The 20765-nt window shown below is 37.5% G+C and overlaps 1 protein-coding gene across 2 annotated transcripts in view; it reads right to left on the bottom strand.

Annotated features, from left to right (window-relative positions):
* Nucleotides 1–20765, bottom strand: part of MRC1 (mannose receptor C-type 1) — a 124612-nt gene that overhangs the window by 25680 nt on the left and 78167 nt on the right. For both annotated transcript variants that reach the window (XM_055429510.2, XM_055429502.2), the window contains exons 17-25: nt 19160–19323; nt 18010–18077; nt 16493–16593; nt 14181–14323; nt 13726–13840; nt 9938–10104; nt 7515–7617; nt 3589–3818; nt 408–573 (exon numbers count right to left, since the gene is read on the bottom strand). In XM_055429510.2, coding sequence (XP_055285485.1) covers nt 408–573; nt 3589–3818; nt 7515–7617; nt 9938–10104; nt 13726–13840; nt 14181–14323; nt 16493–16593; nt 18010–18077; nt 19160–19323 — 1257 coding nt within the window. The remainder of the gene's footprint in view (nt 1–407; nt 574–3588; nt 3819–7514; nt 7618–9937; nt 10105–13725; nt 13841–14180; nt 14324–16492; nt 16594–18009; nt 18078–19159; nt 19324–20765) is intronic.

A 20765-nucleotide genomic window follows, 5' to 3' on the forward strand; every position in this document is an offset into this window, starting at 1 on the left:
AATCATGTCTGCTGATAGGTGGAGCTGTGCTCCTTCCCTGCTAGCTGTTTGGCCTGAGGCGACCCATTCTGATAAAAGTATTTTGATACAGCTGTGTTGTCAACATTAAAAGCAATCATAATTTCCTGAGCACTGTACTATCATAGACTCAGAGGAAAATCCCAAATAATAAAAAAAATTAGATATGTAAAAATAAACTCCAGCAATGAAGGAAATTTTCTCTCTGTTACTCTGACCTATGGATATTTGTTTATTGCCAAGTCAGTCTTTGGTTAGGTGAAGGAATAGGTTTTCTCTTATCCCTAAGTTACCCCAAACATATGACTGTTTAAGAATATCAGTGGTGGTTTGTATTAGCTTATTGAGGAAAATTTCAAACCCTTGACTGTTTTTGTGTACTCAATTACCATCTGATCTTTTGCAGAGAAAATAAAAACTTTCATTGCACTGTGCTGTCTTCCAGTAGCCATCAAGATCCATATAAGCACATGCTGACTTCAGTCTGGGCTCATCAGCAGCCCAATTAGTGTACCTCACCCTCCATTTATCAGTCCAAATGTAGTCATTATTAGTCTGTAAGAACAAAAACAACCATTAACATCAAGCCCAGAGTCATTTAGAAAATACCAAAAGAACCCAGTGAGGAGTAAAAAGGATGTTTAAGACTGTGATTTGACAAGGAATCTTCAACATCTGAGAATAAAAAGATAATAAATTATTTCTACCAAGTCAAATTCAGGAAATGCAGACTTTCTTAAGAAGAAAACTACTTAAAGATACTCATGAAGACACTGTTAGAAGCTATTTTGAAAAACACAGGCTTAAAAACCTATGTCTTATTCTAGAAAACTCTATTTGCAGGCTTTCAGTGCAAAAGAGAGATTTTATCCTCAGAACAATATCTATTATATCATTGAAATGACAATAGAGATTAAGTTGTTGTTATTGAACTCATGGACCCTTGAGAGAAACATGTACCTCTTTTAATCTTACTGTTTGACTGTTAAAACAGGGCCAATGACAAATGACTTGTGCAAGGTGACATGAGTGGGTAAGAGAGGAGCTTGGGTCTCTTGCCTTCCAGTCAGCTGGTCTTTCCACCATAAGGAAACATGATTGCATTTTTAAAAGCTAGTTGTTTTGTTCAATTCTCATACTCAAATTCTTATTTAGTTAAACAAATTTATGGTCACGTTGGTGATGGACAGGGAGGCCTGGTGTGCTGTGATTCATGGGGTCGCGGAGAGTCGGACACGACTGAGCGACTGAACTGAACTGAACTGAACTGAACAAATTAATTGATAACATCAAAAATTTTCTTATCAATGATATCTTTTTAACAGTCTAAAAGAGATTTTATAGGTAAAGCCTACATTTTACAGATGCAGATAACTTTAATCAGAGATAAGTACATTTTTAAACCATTCTAACAGTTATCACTTTCTAACTGCATTATTTATCAATGCAATTACCAAAGAACAAAAGCAAAGGCATATGGTATTGCAAGTTAGAATTTTGTAGTAGTATACAATGTTTAATCAAATAATTACATAATCATTAACTCCATAGATATAATAAATATAACAGCATTGTTTTAGTTATAAATGTTGGTATAATGGAAAGCTATTTAAACTTTTTAGCAATAAATAAATCCCTATTTCAAACTCTTAAGAGCATTGCAACCACAGCTGTGAGAAGAAAATATATGATTTAGTAAGCAAATTAGTTACTTAGAATAGATTCAACATAGACGTAAAAATGTCGTGCTTAAGTTTAAACACAGAAATCACTGTGGAATTACTTATATTTTTTTCCTGCATTTTATTTATTTACTTATTGGAGTATTCATTTTACAATGTCATGTTAGTTTCTACTGTACAGTAAAGTGAATCAGCTGTATGTACACATCTAGCCCCTCTTTTTTGGATTTCCTTCCCATTTCGACCACTATGGAGCATTGAATAGTTTCCTGTGCTATACAGTAGTTTCTCATTAGTTACCTATTTTATACATAGTATCAATAGTGTATCTATGTTAAGGCCAATCTTCCAGTTCATCCCACCCCTCTCTTTCCCTCTTAGGGTCCATATGTTTATTCTCTACCTCTGTGTCTCTATTTCTGCTTTGTAAATAAGATCATCTGGAACTACTTACTTTTAAATGTTCACTACACACACCCTAACTCAGGAAATAGTCATTGCATGATGTGTAAATTTCCATTTCTGCATCCAGGTAGAATAAGTCCTATAAAGTCTGACACCAGTCTGCTTTCCAGTTTTATCCTCTTCTATCCTTTTCTCTCTTCCTGGTACTCCTTCCTTACACTCCACCATGCTAGACTATATCTACAAAGTTTGATTTTCCCTGAGAAGCTCTCTTGGTCATCTCCCCTGGCACAAATGACCCCTTTTCTCTCAGGTCACAGCACTTTGTCTATATCCCTTTTTGACACTTGTATTATCTCTTAATTACTTATTGAAATCTCTGTTTATTGTACTAGGAAGTTTACTGATTGACTAGTTAGATGGATAGACGTATGGGTGGAGGAGAGATGGATCTCGTGGTGTCAGAGAAGACTCATTTTAGAAAAATTTTGGCAACTCCAGCACCACTCTTAGTTCTGATCTTCATCTCTCATTCTATCCCATCCTCTGCCAACCTTCTTTATCTGTTATAGAATCCAGAGAACTGACTGCAATGAAAATTACCCCATATGAATAGAAGTTGCACAACTTCAGAAAGGATAACAACTGTAGAATGACTTCCCACAAAAAATAGGGAGAACCCCTCATTGCCCAGGAACCATGCCCCTGATGTTTTCTTAACTCCTAAGGCATAGTTGTAATCATGACATTAAAAAGACTTAAGTTCATACATGCAACTGAACAGATGCAGAATCTAACTTTAATATTCAAAACCAATATGAGAGTTAATATCAGTTGGATAAGTCTTAGTTTGATTTCAGACATACATCACTAACTTGCCAGATCCTTGAAGGCACCATGTGGTAGAAAAACTGGGTCTCATATATGTTAGTATCATTTTCTTTCCTTTTTTTAAAATTTATTTTTAATTGGAGGATAATTGCTTTACAATGTTGTGTTGGTTTCTGCCATACAACAACATGAATCAACTACAAGTATTCATAAATCCCCTCCCCCTCAAGCCTCCCTCCCACTCTGCCCCTCTGGGTTGTCATAGAGCACCTGGCTGAGCTCCCTGGGCTAGACAGTAACTTCCTAATAGCTACCTATTTTACACATGGTAGTGTATATATGTCAATGCTACTCTCTCAATTTGTCCCACCATCTCCTTCCCCCTTCCCCACACTGTATCCACAAGTCCATTCTCTATGTCTGCATCTCTATTCCTGCCATGCCAACAGGTTTATCAGTACCATTTTTCTAGATTCCATATATATGCATTAATATATGATATTTGTTTTTCTCTTTCTGATTTACTTCACTCTGTATAATAGGCTTTAGGTAGCAGTTTCTCTCACAGTATTCAACAGAATGAACAGATGAAAATCAGATTTAATTACCATTTATCAATCATGTCAAGTCACGTATGTTTCCAGCATCTTACCAAGTTACTGTTGAGGGCAATCCATACAGGTTCATTCAGTGTCTGCATATGCATCCAGGCAAAAGCATTACTATAAGGATCTAGAATGCTAGCAATGTGAGAAGTGTGCAGCTTGCAATAATCATCAGCTTCATGCCACTGCAGCTTTAATTTCACAAGCGAATAACTACTTTCACCATATTTAATAAAACCATCTGTCGGAATTGTTGGAGAACTCGGCAAGGAAGGGTCTGGAATGAAAAGAAATATTTTCACTAACACTAAACACAACTTGAGTGCCATCAGCACACGACTTCTATATTTCATGCATCCTAAAAAGAAACTAAATAGCCCAAATTCAAACCATTGAGTGTTAAACACGTTTCCATAGGCCATTTCAAATGAGAACACAAAGTTCTGTTTTTTAATCAGTATGCCTGATTGAAGTCATTTCTAAACTCTATTTAGAATATTAAGAGAAATACATGATCAAGTTTCTAAACTATACAACCAAAAACACTTATAAATACAATGAGATCTAGGGTTTGAATGAGAGAAATGCCACAGTTTAAATCCACAAATTAGAGGATGTCTATTAACCCATCAATACTAATCTTTTTTTTTTCCACTTTGGTTAAATATTAAGGTCGAGAACAGTCTTCTTCTCCTTCTTCTCCCCCATTCTGTTCCATTCTACCCATGGAATTTGCATTTATATCTATTTGACTTCATCTGTGTGACTTCATCAGTGATTCATGTACCTTCAAGAGACTGGTTTATGCTCTGAAGTGAAGCCATGTAACAGTTGCCAGTTCATTTAACCTTGATGTCAGGATCAAGCTTTATTCTTACGATGAGTTAAGAGCATCTATTCTCCATGCCTTATCTAAACTGCAGCCTTTGCAAGTTAGAGTCACTCTAGCTTTCTGATCATTCCTCCTCAATCTCTTAAGAGTGGGTTTCTAATAACTACTCTAGACCCACCCAGACTTTGATCAAGACCCAAAAATATCTTGTTTCTGTGTGCCTTAGTGGAGGCCCAAGAGCAGAACAGACGTCACTGAGTAACAGCCAGAGGGTGAAATCTGGCCTGTTGTCTGTCTTTATAGCCCATGAGTTTTTTTAATGGTTGGGGAAAGAAACCAAAGAACAATATTTTGTGACATGTAAACATTACATGAAATTCAAATTTGTGCACATAAATAAGGTTTCAGTGGAACCCAGCCACGCTTGCTTGTTTATGGACTATGATCACCCACGATCACAGCAGAGTTGAGTCATTGCAACAGAAACTTTATGGACAGCAAAGCCTGCAATATTTATAATCTGTCTCTTACAGGAAAAGGTTGCCAACTCTGGTCTAGGGCTCCACATATCCTTGCCTACCAATGTTGTCTTGGCCAATTCTCTGATCTGTTCCACTGTATACCAACCCAACCCACCATGTGCCTTGTTCTGTCACCCCATGAATGCCAAACTTTCCTCTGATGACTCAAAGGCAGCAGTTTTGATTCAGCAAAGAGGGAGGGCAACCTCCCCTTTCTTGCTGCTGCTGCTGCCACCGTGTGTTGGTACAATAGCATTAACCCAAGAGCCCCAGCCCAGGATCCTTACATGTTACAGCCAGCAGGAAGTCAAGTCCTATTTTTCCCAGCTTGGGGAGAGCTGGGTTTGTCTTAGTATCATTGGAACAGCTTTGGTCTGCTAAAGGTGACAAATGATGCTTAAGATAAAGCTTTAAAAAGCTTTATTAAAGGCTATATGCAGCCAGGAAATTAGCTCCCTTATCTAACTAGCTTATTTATTAAAACATTCATAGAAGAAATTGCAAGGAAAAACTAAACTTTTGAGAGGTATTTTCAGGTGCTAAGATTATGGGTAACTTTTTCTTTTCATCTTTTTCTGTATTTTCTAAAATTTCATCAAGGAACATGTGTTATGGATTGTGTAAGTGTTTTTTATTCATATATTCATATGTATTCATTCATGTCTTTATTTCTATATCTTTATATATTTACATGAATATATTAATTCATTTTTATTCATACACATTCATATGAATAAAAACACTATTTTATCTTTATTTATTTTATTTAATTTTTTTAAGGTCATACCACATGGCTTAAAGTATCTTAGTTACCCAGTCAGGGATGGAACCTGTGCCCCCTGCCATGGAAGCACAGAGTCTAACCATTGGACCATCAGGGAATTTTTGAGAACAACAGTATTTTAAAAAATTACTGAACACATGTTCTTTGCTGAAATTTTAGAAAATACAGAAAAGCATAAAAATGAGAAAAAATTACTCTGAATTTAATCACCTCAATAGTTTAGTATTTCCTTATAATTTATATATATATAGAGAGAGGTATTATATAATATATACAATATAGTGAAGTGAAGTTGCTTAGTCATGTCTGACTCTTTGTGACCCCATGGACTGTAGCCTACCAGGCTCCTCGGTCCATGGGATTTTCCAGGCACGAATACTGGAGTGGGTTGCCATTTCCTTCTCCAGGGGATCTTTCTGACCCAGGGATTGAACCCGGGTCTCCCACATTGTAGGCAGACGCTTTACTGTCTGAGCTACCAGGAAAGCCCATATACAATATAAGTATAAATATATATATATATAGAGAGAGAGTTTTTGAGAGAGAAACTTTTTAAAAATCCAGAAGAATACAATAGTACAATGCAGTAACTAAAGTTCTTAATCCTATGATCCACACATATCCACTATTTCTATTTTGATGCATTCCCATAGCGTTTATGTTCTTATTTGTTTAAGACAGTTCAAAGTGGTTTTTTTGCATCATCAATAGTCTGTAAAATTTTATATTCTGCCTTTTTCACTTTAATACTGCCAACCTCTCCTTAAACCTAAATCATTAAAAATCTTAAAGATATTTTTTGTTGGCAGCAAATATCCGATCTCTTATGTTTACAGGAAGAAGAAAAAAAATGATTTTAAGTAAGTCTAGGGATTATCATTCACTCTTGGAAGGGGTCTCCCTTCTTTCCCCCAAGACAAGAAACACAGAAGTGTCACTGGTGGCCTAAAGTTCTGGTGCTCGAAGGGCATAACAAAGTCAGAGCTGCGACCGTGGCTTGGGTTGGCTTTTGGATTAACAGAAGGCTAGAATTTCTGCACAACTTTCCAATCATCTGAAGATATCATTAGTGATTTTCACTCACCGTTCCCTGATTCCCCAGAAAGAACAGAAAAATTTGTTATATTTGGGACAGCATGTACCTTCTAACTCAAACTCCTCTAAGAGCTCTGCTCAGAGTGACAACAACCCACCTCATCTCCAACCCTTGTCTCTAACCTCTTTTGTTTTCTGATCCTCTTCTTAAGTAGTTAACCACTTTCTAATTTCATTTGAAACTAAAATGTACATAACTACAATCTAGATTCTTTGTCAATATCCACATATCTGTTATATTTTCCTTGAACCATAGTCAGGCTTGCTAAGATGAAAAAAAGGACCACAAGTAAAACAATTACTTTTCAAAAAAAATAGAATACATAACAAATACTGAAACATATATGATGTTTGGGGTCAATGATTCTCAAATTACATGAATTTAAATGAGGTGTCCCCACTCATTTTTTTTTTAAGCAGAGGTAAGCAAACACCCCAAATTTCTATCAAAATTAGAAAAAGTTTCAACTTCAAGTTTAATCCATGCAGATTTTCTGGTAACGGATGAGGGAGCACATTCATCAATAAATTACAGAAAATATCCTTTTTGTCTGTAACAGGCATCCATGGATGAAAGTGTGAATCAAATAAACATATTGATGTGTGAGGGGTCACCTTTTTTAAGCAAAAAAAAATTTTAGAGCAGTTTAAGACTCACAAAAAAATTGAGAAGAAAGTTATTCTTAAAAAATATGTAAAAACCCCACCTCTTACAGTCTGGTGAGGTCTGTTAGGACTTACCAGGGTGTGTCTGACATATATAACCTCGCTTACTGTCACAAGTGTCATCCATCCACTTTCCGGCATCCCTTGCGTTCCCTCCAATAATAACAACACAGTCAGCCTGTATATTCATGGAAGGAAAAAAAAAGCCGAATATGGACCAACAATTATTTAAACCAATCATTAAAAAGCAGAAAAAAAAAATCCTTAATCCCTAACTTCAAATTTTAGGATAGTCCTAATTCATTTAAGGCAAAAGGAGAAGGGGGCAGCAGAGGATGAGATGGTTAGATAGCATCACTGACTCAGTGGACATGAATTTGAGCAAACTCCAGAAGATAGTGGAGGAAGAAGTCATATGCTGCACCCCATGGGGTGGCAAAGAGTCTGACATGACTCAGTGACTGAACAACAATTCATTGACAGCACGTTCGATTCATCATGACTTTCTACACAATTGTACCAACTTCCATGCAGATCCCTCACACTGAACTCTTGCTATTTTAATTGAAAATTAAGTCAGTTCAGTTCAGTCACTTAGTCATGTCCAATTCTTTGCCACCCTGTGGACTGCAGCATGCCAGGTTTCCCTGTCCATCACCAACTCCTGGAGCTTACTAAATCTGGGGACTGGTTCTGAGAAATGTTGCTATCAGAAATGCCCAGAAAGCTACCACACCTTTCACTCTGGCCAGAGTCATCTTCTCAGCCTCCCCGCCTCCAGCCTCATTATCCTATGAGCCTTAACTATCTGGAACCCCCTAATCCTACATTTCCAAGATTCTCCACTCATCCCTTCTTAGCTATTCTTATCTTTCATTATCCTGGCTCAGCATCTCTGTTCTAAGCCAGGAAACTGTACAGAACAAGCATATTTCCTCTGTAAAATTCATGTGAACATTTCTCTCCCACTCTCTTTATCAAACTCTATCTAATCCTCTTTATTTTAAAAGTTCTGAAATTGTAACAACACAACATATGTGTTGATTTTTGTATGTGTGAAATATAAACTTTATATTTTTATACAAGCTAAGAAAAAAATCTCGGAATAAAAATAACAAAAATTAACAATTTTTTTGCCCTGTATGGTCAGTTTATAGATTAGTTTGTTTTTGTTATTTCTCCTTTACATTATGTTCTAAAAAAAAAACTTGAGCCATAATGAATTTTGTTGTTTTAAATAAAATTTATCACTCATCCATGAAGTCTTTCTAAGCAAACCCTCTCACTCCATTCTACATTTCAGCCCTCATTTATGTAATAAGGATTCAAATAATTTCTCCTCAGAAGATCATTTACCCATAACCAGAATATATTTACCCTACACATAGTGACCAAATTAATTCTTATAAAGATGCCATCCTGATCAAATCATTTTTCTGCTCAAACCTTTTTTTTGTTGCCTGTCTGAGAAAGTTCAAACTCTTTCCTAGGGCATCCAAATTTCTCTAAATTCTATTTTCCACCCTCTAAAGCTGACTCCTACTTCTTTTCTGCATGAAACTCCTGCTATATTCAAAGTCCTTTAGTCCTGCCTAAACCCAGCTTGTGTCTTTTTCTTAAAGACTTTATTCACCTTTCCCACTTAACGTGACTTCCCAATCCCCTTGTCACATTCCCCTGATCATTGTGTTTTAAAGGTCTCGAGTGAAAAGACCCATAGCTGATTCTTCCTCATATTCCTTCTTCCCACCAAAGGAAAACTTCCTTAGATACGTTGTGTATGTTCCACAGATAGTAAGTTTCTTCCCTCCAAACTGCTATCATGCTTTATAGCTTCTTCTCATTACACATTTTCATTCTGCTACACTCTTCTTTCTTGTACAAGACTTGATATCTAGCTGAAGTGTAAGCTTCTTCAAGGTAAGGATAAAATCTTATGTTGCTTCATGTATTTTGAAATGCCTAATATAGCATTTAACACTGATTAGTTGGCTTTAATGATACAAGGTCAAAAGTAGTGAAATAATGAAGCCATCTTCTATCTCCTAGATGACCGTACTTAGCAGACTGGCACGTGGTCTGCACCCTGCAAATGGCAGCTCAATCATGATGATGATGATGATGATATCTTTAGAAGCAGTAGTAGTAACTATATCCCAAATACTACAACAGCTTCAAGAGTTTAGGGGAAGCTGATGCAAAGAACGTAGGTAACTCTGCGTTCAAGTGTACATGCTGACTACAGCATAAGCCCACGTTGCAGCTGACTTTCCCTATTCCTCACTACCATCACCATCTCCTCCTACCCTTAACCTAAAGATACAGAGTTCTTAACTGAATTTATATTCCTTCATTCAAGACTGGTTCAGTTTGAAACAGTTAAAATCTGTGAGAATGAATCAGATCAAAGTAGATTTTTCACAGAAGATTAAACACTACCATGGTGACCTGAAGCAAACTGATAGTGTACAGAGAGGTGGCCTGACAGTGATACTTACATCTTCGTAAGAAAGACTGCTCCTTCTCCCACCAGGGTATCCTTTCCCCCAGTTTGTGTAATGAACTCCTCGTCCGTCTGTCCAAAGGAAGGTGTGTTCTGAATTGATATCATTCAGCCCAGTCCAGGCATTAAAAGTGGAGTTCTTCATATGATATGTAAGAAATGCTGAAAGAAAGTTTCACAAGATAATTTTTGAACTTTGGGGGGAAATACTCCAATATCAAAAATATTCGAAATACATGAATTTACAAATACAAAGCACATGATTAATGTCTTTATTATCATTTAAAAGTTTTACCATGAAAACAAACACATTCTAACCTGACCAGCATGTTACCACTTCAGCTTTGGACTTTGAAAAGCTTCTCACAACAAAAAGTCTAGGTTTTATCCTGGTCACTGTAGACAGTTGTATAGGTTGTGGTCTGCTCAGGGGCACTAGAGCACTGGGGAAGGGGCAGCTAAAGTCCAACCCATGCCCCACTCTCCATCTGGTACATTAAGATCTGTGTTGTGGCTGCCTACCATCTTGTAGGAAGAAGAACATTTTTCTGATACAAGCAGTCATCCTATGAGTTAGCAGGTATCCTAATTAAATAAATAAGATAATCTGACTGTAACAACTGGGGGCCAAAAAGAGCTCTTAATTCAGAAAAGTTCTGAAAACAAAAACTATCTGTCAAAAATGAAAAAGCATTAGGCTCTCAAATGATCACCACCTTGGATTGCCAAACCCAAAGAATTCCTTGGGCCATCTCCTAGGGGTAAGCAGCCATCCGTGTCCAGTGAGTGTACTTGGACCCAGGGGGCATCCTGATGCTAAGTGCTCACATCATTGGGAGAGAAATTCTAGAGAAATTTAGAGAGGGTAGGACAAATATGGCCTGCTGCTTCTTTACCAATTCTGTGGCAGAAAGGATGGTGGCAAATATGGAGAAGCTGTAAAAGGTTTAAGTGTAACATGTTGCCCATCATCTCTCCAGTAGCCCATCCCCATGCCTCCCAAACCACAGCAGCTGCCTTCTGAGGTCAGCAATCTCACCTGCCAGGAACCGTGGACACCTAAGACAAGATGGACCCCTACTGGAAGAACCTTGACTCTACAACAGGGGTCTCCAATCCCTGAGCCACAGACTGGTCCATGGCCTGTTAGGAACTCGGCCACACAGCAAGAGGTAAGCAGAAGGTGAGCGGAGCTTCCCTGTAGTTACAGATGCTCCACATTGCTCACGTGACTGCCTGAGCTCCACCTCCTGTCAGATCAGGGGTGGTATTAGATTCTCATAGGACTGTGAAGCCTTCTGTGAACTGCACATGTGAGGGATTTAGGTTGCATGCTCCTTATGAGAATTAAATGCCTGGTGATCTGATTTTTCATATGGTGAAGTGAAGTCGCTCAGTCGTGTCCGACTCTTTGCAACCCCATGGACTATAGCTTACCAGGCTTCTCAGTCCGTGGGATTTTCCAGGCAAGAGTACTGGAGTGGGTTGCCATTTCCTTCTCCAGGGGATCTTCCCGACCCAGGGATCGAACCCAGGTCTCCCACATTGTAGGTAGGCACTTTACCCTCTGAGCCACCAGGGAACATGGTGGGTTATCTAATTATTTAACACTATATCACAATGTACTAAGTGCACAATAAATGTAATGCACTTGAATCATCTCGAAACCACCTCCCCACCCAGTCTGTGGAAAAACTGTCTGCCATGAAACTAGTCCCTGGTGCCCGAAAGGTTGGGGGGGCGGTCACTGCTTTACAGGGCAATTTTCAAACATACACAATTAAACACGGCTCCTGAATGAAAATAGGAAACCAAATGACTAAGCACTTGCCTCACTAATACAAAATGTAAAATAGAAGCTCACCTACAGAGATTATCTGTTTATTCATGAAAAAAAGAAAAAACAGTTCCAGAGAAGAGCCACTGCTACATGCTTAATCTTCAGCAGAAAAGTAGATGCCATCACCCTGCTCAGAAATTTGCTTATTTCTCAATTAACTAAAAGTAAAGAAAAAATTCTAATATTTTCACAAAACAAAGTACATGGACAGCTATATTGTGTTTTTATTTCCCAAACAAGATCATAACTCTTGCCCTATCCCCAAATTGAAATGAAATGTGGAAAAGCTCTACCTGCCAATATTTCAACACTGACTTGTTTTCTGCCAAGAACCACAATAAGACTTCAACGTGTGCCTGTTTTGCCAGGAATAATGTTATTTTATCTGAAAATTGTTTCCTTCTGCACATCTCTATTACCCAGGTTCTAATTTTGTGATGCCAGGAATCAGAACTTTGTGGTTAAGAGCGGAAATCAATTATTGTGTTTCTCTGCTGGGTAGCTAAGCCCAAAATGTGGTAGACTGGTTAGAGAAATGTGAATATTATATTCTTGAATTTTTTTATTGTGTGCTATGGTTTGACACTTTTATTCCAGCATCTGGCAAGCTGCTGAACTTGTCAAAGGTTCTCAGAGAAAGCCATGTTGATTTAGTGTAGAATGCATTCCAAAAAAGCACATGGTGGCATTTATGAACTGAAATTAACATTTGGGAGAGTGACATACAAGTTTCCAAGGTCTCTCTTCTTACTTACATTTTTTGAGATAAACCATTTTTTTTTTCCAGTAAATGATTTTGGAAGTCAAAGAATCTCAGAACCAAAAGGGAACTCAGAAAACATCCTGTCCACATCTTTCCCCCCACAACATCTGCATAAATTCCTCTGTACAACAAATATTCATTGAGCATCTTCCAGGCTATATACCAATCAACATATGTGACTCTGCAGCACCCACTTGAGTACATTCTAATATAAGCATTTTTACAGTCCTTTAAAAATGCATGAAGCAACCCATCCAATTAACTCTAATTGTTGGAATAAGCTCCTAATTCTGAGATTAAAGTTGTTTCCCTGTAACTGCCCCTCATGGGTTCTAAGTCTTCCTTCTCGAGTCACATGGGACAGTCCTTCAAAGTTCACATCTCTTCTGACTGTGAAATTTAGGGTCTTTCGAACAGTCCTTACTTATGGCTAGCTGTGGTTTCAAAACTTGCATCTGTTTAGTTACTTTCATCTGAATGGCCCACAGTTGGTCAACATCCTTTTTAAAGTAACTAAGCAAATATCTACAAATAAGGTGGCCCCCAAAAGACCAAGTAAAAGGCATCAAGTACCTCCTATTGACAACGATATAATGAATTTTATTATCTGCTATATGGAAATGGTATGTTTCCTCCTCCTGTTCTTTAAAGCTCTGGCTTATCCTCATGTTTTATCAATTTATTTTTCTCAATTTGTTCAATGTTTGTATTGGAAAATTAGTTTTACTGAATTATAAGTTATAGGATCAAGTGACTAGAAGAGCAGTAAATGGAAAATAAGCAATTTTAAAATTTTATTCCGAGAAAACCTCTATTTCTTTGGCTCTTTTGTGAACAAACTGGTTTGGCAGAAACCGATGGAACTGAAGCTGGAAGACCCAGTTTGATTCCCCCTCCTACCCCTTCCCACCAAGCTCCTTGACCTAAGACTTCCTGAACACCACTTCCTCATTCACAATGGACAGATGATTCCTGCTTCATAGATTCGTTATAAAAATGGAAGGGCAATTTACACATAAGACACGCAGCATAGTGCCTACAACTAATAAAAGAGTCTCAATAAGAGTTTGTTCTTCCTCTGGAAAACCAAAAAATCATTTACTATAAGCAACAGTCTACCATTTTTTAGGGAAAAATTACATATTTATGTGCATCACTGACTATAAAACAGCTCACACACCTTGCTCTTTTTCATTGTGTATGGATGCCAGATTTCCTCCAAATCCTATGCAATCTTTTCGTGCCTCTTGCCAATTTTTTCTTTCTTCTTCAACAAATCCAAAGATTTTGAAACACTGGGATGGAAGGGAAAAAAATCATAGGAATTACATAAAGATAATAGTGTGTACTGAAGAAATGAAAATGATTCAGAGCTAAATATATGTTTGCTCACAACCAATCAGAATTGGAAAAAAAAAAGTTAGTCTTTTTCTCCCTTGGGACAACAGGCATTAGTGTATTTGGATAATATCTTCAAGTCTACTCTCAATTCCCATACAGAATTTAACATGGGAACTCTTGCCTAAAATTTTCTGAAGTGATGAGGTAAGCAAAAGTTAACTTAAAGCTGAAAGATTTGCATTGCCACTCTCCATATTGATCAGAGCCAGGACTACAACTAGATTTTCTTAGTACCTTGTGATTGTAAAAATTCCAACCTTCTTTACAACCTCCTGGGACTGACACTGTGGTCGGGACAGCTGTGGCATTGATACTGCTGTTATGGCGCTGGCAGATGAAGGCATTTGGATAACCACAGTTAATGTCATTCCAAAACCCTGACAAACAACAGAATAGTTATATTAGATTTACATATTTACCTTTAAACCACTTTTTTCCCCCCAAACAGACGTTTTATTGAAGTAAAGTTGATTTACAATGTTATGTTTTGAGTATACAGCACAATGGCTCCATTTTATATCTACTATATAAAAGAATCTGAAAAAGAATATATATATAAGAATTATATATATAAGAATATATATATATATATTTTTTCTTTTTAAGATTCTTTTCCATTATAGGCTATTACAAGATATTGAAAGAGTTCCCTGTACCATACAGTAGGTATTTGTTGTTTATCTATTTTACTTAGCAGCAGCAGCAGTTAAAAGTACTTTTAAAAATGTGTTTATACTGTATAAGGATTCTCAAAAATGGTTTATACTACAAACATCATTTACACAAGAGATCAGAAAGATCTATGTGGATAACCTTTTGAGATTTCACTTAAAATAGTTCAATTTTAATCAAGACCTTACTATGAGCAAATATTACATTAGGTGTTGCACAATTATTTAAATAGCCAGACTTGCTAGTAATAATAATCTGCTGCTGCTGCTGCTGCTAAGTCACTTCAGTCGTGTCCGACTCTGTGTGACCCCATAGACGGCAGCCCATCAGGCTCCCCTGTCCCTGGGATTCTCCAGGCAAGAACACTGGAGTGGGTTGCCATTTCCTTCTCCAATATGTGCAAGTGAAAAGGGAAAGTGAAGTCGCTCAGTCATGTCTGACTCGTAGCGACCCCATGGACTGCAGCCTAACAGGCTCCTCCATCCATGGGATTTTCTAGGCAAAAGTACTGGAGTGGCTTGCCATTGCCTTCTCCAATAATAATCTAATAATACCTAAATTTTATATTATAAGCATTTGCTTAGTAGTTTAGATGTATGATCTCCTCAATTTTCTCAACATCACATATATTCTGTTGTTATTCCCATTTTACAGATAAAGACATGGAGATAAAAAATGTTTCATAAAATGAAAAGTGAGAAGACTGTCATTCATTAGCTTATTTATTTATAAGAAGAAAGGATGTAGCACCCATTCACCTTACAAATTGAACAGTTGTGTTGCTAAAATTAGAATTCTTCATTCTCTCTTCTTTTCTTATCTGATGTAAGCACACAACTTGCTACTTTTAGCCTAGGGATGTAGCAAATGACACATCACACCACAGGGCAGATTCTACTCAGCCATAAAAAGCAACAAAAATTGTGCCATTTGCAGAGACATGGATGGACCTAGAGTTTGTCATACGGAGTGAAGTAAATCAGAAAGAGGAAAACAAATATTGTATATTAATGCATATATGTGGAATATAGAAAAATGGTATAGATGAACCTGTTTGCAAAGCAGAAATAGAGACACAGACATGGAGAACCAATGTATGGACACCAAGGAGAAAAAAGTGAAGTGAGATGAATTGGGAGATTGGGATTGACATATATATACTGCTATGAGTAAAACAGATAACTAATGAGAACTTACTATACAGCACAGCAGAAAAAATGAAGGTATAATCTGTCCATAGGATATATATTAAGTTAACCTTAAAAATGCATTCCAACATACTTTGCTGCTGCTGCTAAGTCGCTTCAGTCGTGTCTGACTCTGTGTGACCCCATAGACGGAAGCCCACCAGGCTCCCCCGGCCCTGGGATTCTCCAGGCAAGAACACTGGAGTGGGTTGCTATTTCCTTCTCCAATGCATGAAAGAGAAAAGTGAAAGTGAAGGCGCTCAGTCGTGTTCAACTCTTCACGACCCTATGGACTGCAGCCCACCAGGCTCCTCCGTCCATGGGATTTTCCAGGCAAGAGTACTGGAGTGGGGTGCCATTGCCTTCTGCACTTTAGGTACAGACAAATACTGCTTGATTCCACATACACGAGGTACCTAGAAGAGTCTAATTCATAGCGTCAGGAAGTACATCGGCAGGTGCCAGGGGCTTGGGGTGGGGGATGAGGAGTTGGTGTTTAATGGGAACTAAGTTACAGTTTAGGAAGGTGAAAAACAGGAAGATGGATGATGGTGAGAGTTTTACAACAGTGTGAATTGTACTTAGTGCCACTGAACTGTATAGTTAAATATGGTTAAAATAGTATCTTTTATATTATGTAATTTTAATAAAAAAATTTTTTAAAAAGAAGACTGTGATCTTGTCTACCTGAATTTGAATACATGGTTACACAGTTTTCATCATCATTTGCAAAATTGGGTTCACCTGTGGCCCAAGCCACATAATCCACTTTGCTTCCATCCATCCAACTGGAAAAGAAAATTCAGGTATTAGGCAAAAGTCTAATTACAAGAGTTGGCTACAGCCTAGTTGTGGGAACAGGCAAGTTAATTAAGATGAAGAGACCATAGCATCTTAAGCAAAGAGAAGAGAGCTCTCTACAGAGACCACTAGGAACCCTGGAAAGGTAGCTGCTGCTCCTGGGGCATTGAGATCTCCTGTAGCAACTGGATGCCTGACTAGTCTGCCTTCTTTTCCCTCCCCAGAAAAGGTAAGTGCTTTTAGTCTTGAAGTGAGAGAAGAAATGGAGATTCCATTACCCCAAAATGGACTCGAAGTAAACATCTTCCCATAGTACTTCTTGGGCATGATTCTCACAAAACTACCCACAGAGAGACAGAGAATATAGAGTTTCTCATTGGGCCCCATTCTCTGCTTTTCATGTTTACTCCGGTTTCTTCTAAGATAGGTGAAAGTGAAAGTTGCTAAGGCCTGTCCGACTCTTTGCAACCCCATGGATTATACAGTCCATGAAATTCTCCAGGCCAGAACACTGGAGTGGGTAGCCTTTCCCTTCTTCGGAGGATCTTCCCAACCCAGGGATCAAACTGGGGTCTCCTGCATTGCTGGAGGATTCTTTACCAACTGAGCCACAAGGGAAGCTCTCTAAGATAGGTAGGCCAATGTTTATTTTCATAAATTACAGAAATTCTGAGACTATTAGCTGGAAAGAGAAAAGAGATCATTTAATTCAACCTTCTCTTTTGGAGGTGGTTAAAATGGATGCTTGCCCAAAGGAACAGCAAACATCCTGATCTTGAAAAATAATTTCTGTGGGGCTTCCCTGATGGTCCAGTGGTTAAGAACCCATCTTCCAATGCAGGGGACATGGGTTTCATCCCTGGTCAGGAACTAAGATTCCACATGCCAAGGGGCAACTAAGCCTGTGTACCACAACTAGAAAGCCCTCATGCTGTAATGAAGACCTAGAGCAGTCAAAAAATTTTTTTAATTTCTAAATCTTTTTAAAAAATAATAATGAGAGTGAGTTGGGTCTTGCCAAAAACAGCAATAGCAGTCACAATTGGTTCTGGGCACCAAAGACAGTCCCAATGGGAATAATTTTTCAAATAAATTCAATATTCATATCTGGGTAATACATCTTCCTAATAGATGATTTACTAACAGGTAATGACCTCCTAAAACAAAGAGAGGTGACATTTTGCAAGTTTCAATCAGAGCTTGAGTTGTTTATCTGAGAACTATACTGTTGAAAATACCTAAAAGGATTTTTTTTAATTAGATTTTTAAAAAGATGCTCTGTAGATTAAGAGCCCAGTAGGAATTTTTTAAATGCATTTAGCAAAAAGAAAGTCTGAAAATCACTCTTTAGTGTTCATCACATCACTGTCCTTAGCAAAGTTGTTTTATTTTTATTTACTTACATAAATTTTTTATCCAAGCTGATCAATAAACCAATAAAATATGCCGGCTGTACATCATTCCTGTTCACCTAGAACATGTAAGTTTACATATAGTTCAATCTGTACTTATATGATAGGCAAATTTTAAATAAAACGTACAGGTTAATGAGACAGGCTGTTAGGGACTTTTCTAAGGAGGCATTCAACCAGAAACTTTGTTGTACATTCAATGTTTTTCACAGAAATAAAATGGAAAAAAATGCACATTATGTAACAATCTGTATTTACATAGCAAATACCTTAAGACATTCTCTATAATATCAAAAATCATGAGTAATTAGATATTATTAAAGATATTCTTTTAAACAAAGTAATAATTTGGGATTATGTGTCTAAGGAAAGACTTCTCCATCCATATATATATATTGGTGCAATATTAGGAAATACCTTGAAAATTTCAAACCATGATATATCTATAAAAATGGAGATGAATCAGACTACACTCCAAAACCTTCATAATGAAATGAATTTTTCCTCTTTCATTACTGTTGAATTTAATTTTTCCTTCTCTCTTACCTCTTTGCTGGATAACAATAAAGATGCTATGACGATTTTTAAAGAGAAAGCATTTTTAAAGAGTGAAGCATGATTGGAAAAAAAATCAATTATACTTTAACTGTTAGCTGAAATTTTGGTATAGTTGAGAAACAGTTTTATATGAATAATCAAGCTGTACTATATACTGGACATGACTGAGCGACTGAACTGAACTATCTATTGACCAAGAAACTAATCCAACTAAGACATAAATTAATAATCAACTTGCACTGTACACAAGGGTTCAGGACTAATACATAACAACTAGTTAAGAATGATAATCTTTGAAAACAAAATTAGTGAAGTCAAGCCATCACGTCTGGATTCTCCCAAAGCCCAGTCAGTCCTCCCAAAAAGTGGTTCTATGATTCTGCACTGAATATTCCAGCAATCAAGTCATTCACTTAAGTGATGGCCAACACCCTCCTCCCTTCCCCTGGGACTCATATCTTTACTCCTGACCTTAGGAGGTTCAAATTCAGCACATAATTGGAAATTGCACCATGGGGTAGCAATCACAGACATTATTGTTGCTTATCACATGTCACTATTTCATTCTTAATCACATTCTTACATATTTCCATAGAAACTTCTTTTCACTTTCACTTCGGATCGAAACAAGATCACCAAAATTCTTCTTGCAAAATTCTCGTGCCTTGTCCATGGTTGCCTTCTCTTTGCTGAAATAATACTGGTAGTCTTTGTAAATAACCCACCCATCATCGGTGACTGGTAGATCTGAAAAATAAATTAAAAGGTGATGAATTTTACTTAGATGAATTCAAGAATCTGGTATGTAAGCTACACAAAAGTGAAAAGGGCAGAGTAGCTCTTCAGAGGTATCTGCAACTCTGAGAACTCAGAAGGAGCAGAACATTTATGCCAATACAGACTGAATTATCTAAACCCAAATATCACTTTCCAACAACTCTGTAAAAACTAAGTTCCATGTGTCATTATTGGGTAAGAGAACTCCCAATGTTACATTCATCAAAGAATTACAGAGCTGGAATGATTAACATACATGTACCCAGATGTTCTAGATTCAAAGAATAGAAGCCATGAGAAAGCAGTTTTCATCTCAGTGTAACAAAGAGGTTTTAACAGAGGTACTTTGATGCTTCAATGTATAATCGGAGAACCAAGGAATTCCGATACCTGGAGAGCTTCCAAGGCTTCTTCCCAACCCAAGAATTCTATGGTTCTGTGCTTAGCAGGCTGAACAAGAGTCTAAAACATACCCATGTCTTTTTTGTTTTTAAATTTATTTGGCGGAACTGGGTCTTAGTTGTGGCATACACTGGGATCTTTAGTTGTGACAGTGTGTGTTCTAGTTCCCTAACCAAGCATCGAACCTTGGCCCTGCATTGGGAGCATGGAGTCTTAGTCACTGGATCAACAGGGAAGTCCTGATACCCAGGTATTAATATCTGGAATTTGTAAATGCTATACCAAAAAAAAAGGTACTTTGTAGATGTGATTAAGTTAAAAACTTTAGATGGAGAGATTATCCTAAATTTTCTAGGTAGGCCCCGAATGTAAATCATAAGTATCCTTATAGAGGGAGACAGAGGGAGATGTGAGCACAGAAGAAGGTGGCTTTGTGACAAAGGAAGATGCTACATGGTTGTTTTTGATGATGAAAGAGTGGGCCATTAACCAACAAATGTAAGGAATGCAGCTCTAGAAGCCGGTGACAGCAAGGACATAGACTCTCCCTTAGAGCCTCTGGAAGGAGCATGGTCTTGTCCATCCCTTGATTTCAGCCCAGGGAAACTGAGATCATATTCCTGACCTCCAGAACTGAAATAGAATAAAAGCATGTAGCCACCAAATTTGTGGTAATCTGTTACAGCAGATATAGGAAAGTCATATATGAGGCCCTTTGATTTGATTCACGAACATTGAGCAATTGCGTTAACATGCCTGATGCTTGTGCATGTCAGTATCTGTCTGGAGAAGAAGATGCAAGTTCTCATGAGATTCTCAAAGATAGTAAGAATATCTTCTATCTTCCCAGGGTTAACTTTTTTCTTTTTTCCCATTGAGAAAGCAATGAGAAAAAAAAGCTATCAATGTCAGAAAAAAAAAAATAGGCAGGGGAGAACAAGATGGCAGAGAAGTAGGTTGGCATGGAGTACATCTCTCTCCACAGATACATCAGGAATACACCTTCAGAC

The sequence above is a fragment of the Moschus berezovskii genome, chromosome 15 (assembly GCF_049115385.1).
Source record: "Moschus berezovskii isolate FMDL1 chromosome 15, NW_MosBer_1.0, whole genome shotgun sequence".
Lineage (NCBI taxonomy): Eukaryota > Metazoa > Chordata > Mammalia > Artiodactyla > Moschidae > Moschus > Moschus berezovskii.